Source organism: Populus trichocarpa, chromosome 7 (assembly GCF_000002775.5).
Source record: "Populus trichocarpa isolate Nisqually-1 chromosome 7, P.trichocarpa_v4.1, whole genome shotgun sequence".
In the NCBI taxonomy this organism is placed as follows: domain Eukaryota; kingdom Viridiplantae; phylum Streptophyta; class Magnoliopsida; order Malpighiales; family Salicaceae; genus Populus; species Populus trichocarpa.
Genome location: NC_037291.2, coordinates 9,619,798 through 9,625,123, shown reverse-complemented (window position 1 = coordinate 9,625,123; position 5,326 = coordinate 9,619,798). Strand labels below are relative to the sequence as shown.

Below are 5,326 nucleotides of genomic sequence, written 5' to 3'. Positions count from 1 at the left end.
ACAAAGTCCCTTAGAGACCCCTGAGGGTGTTGATGGGGGGCCCTTCGAAGATCAAGTCAGTACGAGGTATTTTTATGTGGCAAAAGACATTGATGAAGGTATTAATAAGCTTTTATGAAGATAGAGAGAAATAAGAAGAATAAAATGTAGAAGTTAGAGAAGAAAAAGAATGATTGTGTTATGTCTCAGAGTATAAGGTTTCGAACCCCTCTTTGTATACTCATGCTTCCTTTTTATATTACCTGGTTTGACCTGCTTCATACAATGTAGGAGGGGTAGAGATGTAATCTCGTAATAGTAAAATAATATTATTCTACTACTCGTGCCATCACATCTAATTAATATAAGCATGAATCGTTTGTTCGTATTTAATGGGATGTGATGAGCATCATAATTACTCGCCTAGGCCTAGAGTATGGAAGACTCAGTGTGGAGTTACCTTTTAGCCATACCCTGAACCTAAGAGGAATTGGGTTTAACTCATACGCTGAACCCAAGAATGATTAGGTGCAGTTGCGTCATGGCCTAACGTGGAGTTAGACGCGGACGCATCCTTGACCCAACATGGGATTGGGCGCAGACACACCATCACCCAACATGGGGTTGGTTAGGCGCAGGCGCGTCCCTGACCTAGCATGGGGTTGGGCACGGCCACGTCTTGGCCCAGCATGGAATTGAGCGCGAACATGTTGTGGCCCAACTTGGAATTGGGTGTGGACGCTCCCTGGCCCGACGTGGATTTGGACGTGGGTATGTCATGGCTCACTTTAGGGTTGGGCGTAAAAAAAAACATAACCCCATTTTGGATTATGACTTTCATGTAAAGGTCTTTAAATGAGGGAGGTTTTTTAAAAATCATGACCCATTGCAAAGTATTCTTGTAAACACTCTAAATATCACAATATCTACGTGCATAAATTATCTAGAATCATAAGCATATATACTGTTACATTTTTTTTAAAAACAATTCTTGCAACTTCTTCTTACATTTCATACTAGAAATTACAAATGTAAAAAACAAATCTATTTAGGCACCATTTGTACTTGCAGTGCAAAATTCTTTTTGAAAAAAATAATTTTTTTGTTTCATATTATTATTTTTTTTGAATGTTTTTAAATTATTTTGATATTTTGATTTAAAAAATAAATTTAAAAAAATAAAAAAAATATCATTTAAATAAAAAAAATATTTTAAAAAATAACCGCATGATATAAAAGACATCTTACTCGGTAGAATCATCTAAAATTGGGAAGAATTAAAAAGAAAAAGAAAATGAAATGGCTCACTTTATCATAACTTGGCAAATTACAAACAAGCTACACCCAACATCCACCTGAACCCCACGTGACCATGCTCTTTGACGTGGCAAAAATTCATCCATTGGCTTTTTTTTTTAATAAAGAATTTCTTTGATCTCTATGCACCTCCAAAAACCTTGTACGCAACACCCACCATTGCTGTAAAAATCCCTGCAACTCTCTCTACCTCTCAAGTTCCACCATGGACAAGATTATCCTCTCAAGCACTTCTACTCCTTTATCCACCTCTTCTCTTCCTCCACTTCGTACAGTTACTTCCACAGCTTCTTTATCTTCTCCAAAGAAGCTCTTCTTGTTACGTTCGACTCAAAGTCAAAGAAAACTATCCTCTTCTTCAAGAAGGTCAACTAGCTTCTGTAAAGTTCACAAGTCTACTACAATAACATGTGGAGCTATTACAGAGATTAACGAAAGTGAGTTTCAAAATGTTGTCTTAAATTCTGACCGTCCAGTTCTTGTTGAGTTTGTGGCAACCTGGTGTGGTCCTTGTAGGTTAATATCTCCTGCCATGGAATCTGTGGCTCAGGTATCTTTCTTTCTTACTATATTATTCAATCATGACTATACATTAGCCTTCGATTACAAAAGGGTTTTCTTTTTCACTGTCCCAATTCATGTATTTTTGAGATGTGAGCAAAAAGAATTAATTCTCATGATTTTTCTAGTTAGATGTGGATAGCATTTGGCGCGCCAGAGCTGGTTGGAGGGTCCTATCTAGATGTGATTAAGAGGCGCTTTCTATTGATAGGGCCAAGAAATGGTTAATCTTTTCTGATATGGTTTTTGTTTCTCTAACTTTTAGGAATATGGGGATAGATTGACGGTTGTTAAGATCGATCATGACGCGAACCCCAAATTAATTAAAGAGTATAAGGTCTATGGATTGCCTGCTTTGGTTCTTTTTAAAGATGGGAAGGAAGTGCCTGAAAGCAGAAGGGAAGGTGCAATTACAAAGGCAAAACTTAAAGAATATGTTGATGCTCTCTTGGAGTCCATATCAGTTGCATAGACATGGATATTCCTTCAACATTTTGGCTAGTTTTGAGAATCATGTGATGTGAGCAAATGTCCAGCTTTCATTGACATTTTCTAATATTACAGTCTGTATAGACATCCAATTGTATAATTTGAGCTGATGAATAAGATAGGACATCATTTTCAAGAGAAGATCTTGAACTTCTTAAATTATTGAGGATTTCCTTCTCCTGGTTTATTTGATTATTTGCAGTATTGTTGGAACTATCTTTACGTTTATTTTCAAGAGCTGATGAATAAGATAGGACATCATTTCTGGATACGTTGGCTGGGGGTGAAATATAATTTCTTAATATTTAATCTGATGAATGTAAGATTGACGATGATATTAAATTTTCTAGAGGGAAATTAAATTGTGATGTATTGAACAAGTTCGATGAGTTCCAGATTTTATGAGGTCTCTATTTTCAATGAAGAAGAAGAACTAGATAACAGGCTTTTGTACGAGAAGAAAAAAAAAAAAAAAAACCTAAACTTTTAACAATTACAACCAACGCTCACAATCAAATCCGTGCGCGGTGCTACCTTTACTATTTGTACAAGCTCATTTCACGCAGTCAGCTCCTTCAAGTTTTGGCCTCCAATGACAGCATCATCAGGGATGTACTTGCCCCAGAACCAATGTGCCTTCCAAACAGTGTTCATTTCTTCAATTGGGACATTCTTTGTCTCGGGCAAGAAGAAGTAAATGAAGATGGTCATGATAACAACAAAGCCAGCAAAGAACAAGAATAGACCAAACTTCAAGTGGCAGAGCATGGTTAGGAAGAACTGGCCAATGAGGAAAGTGAAGAACATGTTGACTGAGACATTGATGGCTTGCCCTGCTGATCTAATCTCAAGAGGGCAGATTTCACTAGGCACTAGCCATCCCAATGGACCCCAAGACCAGGCAAATGCTGCAACATAAGCACATATCAAGAACAGTACAAAGTTGGCTGTGCTACCTGACATTTCTCCTACACCATTTGTTCCAAAGTTGATGCCTATCATGACTGCAACAAGTATCTGCAATCAAAGTAAACATATTCATTGAATCAGAATGAATCTAATGTGAATCCGTCATAGTTAGAAGAGGTTTAATATAGTAAACAAATTGGTTAAGGTTATCATTAAATACCTGGCAAATAATCATCTGAATGCCTCCTTCAAGGAACAAAATTCTTCTCCCAAACCTATCAGCTGAGTAGATGGAAACAGCTGTACAGACAACATTAACTATGCCCGTGATAACTGCAGACATAAGTGAAGCATCATCTCCGAAACCCAAGGTCTTGAAGAGAACAGGTGCATAAAAATTGATGACATTGATTCCAGTAATTTGCTGGAAGAATGGAATCAATATGCAAATGACAAGCTGAGGCCTATATCTTGGCTGCAAGATGTTTTTCCATGGGTGTTCCACTCTCTTCGCAAGCTCATTTGCGGCTGCAAGGTCTTGGAATTCTACTTCAACATTGTTCGTGCCGCGAATCCTTTGCAACATTTTCTTCGCTTTCTCGGGGTGGCCTCTCTCAAGGATAGAATTGGGAGTGTCTGGAAGGAAAAATGATCCAACAATCATCATTATAGCGGGGACAGCTGCAAGAGCCAAAGAAATTCTCCAGCCATATCCTTCTTTGATCTTTGATGTTCCGTAGTTAATGAGATTTGCAGCAAGGATACCGATTGTAATGGCCATTTGGAAACCAATATTAAGCGCTCCTCTAATCTTTGCTGGTGCCATTTCAGATAGATAAATTGGAACAGACTGTATAGAACAGAGAAAATACGAAAATCAATTTCAAACGTTATAACCATTTCAAAGCCAACACTGAGAGAAACAGTTTACCTGATTAGCAAAGCCAATACCAACACCAAGCAACAAACGACCAAGTATAAGCATTGCTACATTGGCGGCAGCACCATTAAGAAAGGCACCAACAAGGAAGACCAACCCTCCAGACAACATAGAGATTTTACGGCCGAATAGTCTGGTAACCGTAGAGGAAAAGAAGGAGGCTACCAAAGCAGAAAGGTAGAGAGAAGATGTGAACAATTGCAACCAGTGGCTATCAAATTTGCAGTACATGCTCTCTCGATGATCTTCGTTCTCTTTGTGGTACACAGATGGGAAGAATTTCTTGAGAAATGAGTCCATAGAAGTCACCCCACCTGCAACATTGTACAGAATCATCCAGTCATTAGTACCTTCAGATATAATTCATCAATAATCTGTCACCACAGCAAAGATGATTAAAAGGTCTTCCATTTATTACCTGAGATACCAATGTCATAACCGAAAATGAGACCACCCATGGCAGCAACCAAACAGGTGGTGATAACGAAGGTAGTGACACGACCTTCATAGTTCCCCCCCGTACTTGGCCCAACAAAAGCTCCTCCAGCCATCTTTTCTGTGAACTCTCTCACTCTTTCGGATGTGAATTTGCAAAGGGTGCAAAAGGCAGTTATTAAGGAGTGCTTTGTTAGCACTTCTTTTTATTCCAGGCGATGAATAAAAGGATCTTTCAAGGCAATTCTTTACATAACCACCAGGGGATGAAACCGCCAAAAAAAAAAAAAAAAGAATCCTTCAGACTATCTTTTGCTTAGTAGCTTCTCCAATGCTTTCAATCCAAATAAGGCAACCCTTCATATAGTTCTTCTACCCCAGTCTGTGGGCGCCAAGAGAGGGTTCCTTCCCTTTTTGTTTTCATCTATTTTTATCTAATTCCATTTTTAAGTTTTCACGAGTTAGATTTAAGGTGGATTAATTAATAAGATGATATCATCCTCCATCTGCTGGTGGCTGGGATTGATTCAAACCACATCCACATTTTTATTAGACACTTTCATCTCCTTGATTGATCAGTCCCTAATTTATAGATCATCCACTTGTTTAAGTAAAATTATGGAGGTTTCATTTGATGCAGCGATTGGACTAGGCAATGTAAGCCTCCCACAGAATGACGAACATGCATGTTCACCA

General features: G+C 38.4%; 2 protein-coding genes across 2 annotated transcripts; one reads left to right on the top strand and one right to left on the bottom strand.

Annotated features, from left to right (window-relative positions):
• The first annotated feature begins 1,413 nt into the window (after positions 1–1,413).
• LOC7457175 (thioredoxin X, chloroplastic) lies at positions 1,414–2,505 on the top strand. The gene is made up of 2 exons (XM_002310030.4): positions 1,414–1,846; positions 2,123–2,505. Exons 1-2 carry the CDS (start codon positions 1,502–1,504, stop codon positions 2,327–2,329), a joined length of 552 nt encoding a protein of 183 aa, XP_002310066.2. The 5' UTR covers positions 1,414–1,501; the 3' UTR covers positions 2,330–2,505.
• Positions 2,506–2,662: 157 nt separating this feature from the next.
• LOC18101010 (sugar transport protein 10) lies at positions 2,663–5,017 on the bottom strand. Its single transcript, XM_052454791.1, has 4 exons — positions 4,614–5,017; positions 4,187–4,509; positions 3,476–4,105; positions 2,663–3,363 (listed from the first exon to the last, which is right to left on the bottom strand). The coding sequence occupies exons 1-4, from the start codon at positions 4,744–4,746 to the stop codon at positions 2,905–2,907; spliced, it is 1,545 nt and encodes a 514-aa protein (XP_052310751.1). The 5' UTR covers positions 4,747–5,017; the 3' UTR covers positions 2,663–2,904.
• Positions 5,018–5,326: the final 309 nt, after the last annotated feature.

Bases quoted from the DNA above. Each gene is read 5' to 3' on its own strand.
- LOC18101010 (XM_052454791.1), bottom strand. From the start codon at position 4,746: ATGGCTGGAGGAGCTTTTGTTGGGCCAAGTACGGGGGGGAACTATGAA. The intron at 4,106-4,186 runs GTAAACTGTTTC...TGTTCTATACAG, and splicing joins GTATTGGCTTTGCTAATCAG to TCTGTTCCAATTTATCTATC. The intron at 3,364-3,475 runs GTATTTAATGAT...CTTTGATTGCAG, and splicing joins TTCAGATGATTATTTGCCAG to ATACTTGTTGCAGTCATGAT.
- LOC7457175 (XM_002310030.4), top strand. From the start codon at position 1,502: ATGGACAAGATTATCCTCTCAAGCACTTCTACTCCTTTATCCACCTCT. The intron at 1,847-2,122 runs GTATCTTTCTTT...TCTAACTTTTAG, and splicing joins CCATGGAATCTGTGGCTCAG to GAATATGGGGATAGATTGAC.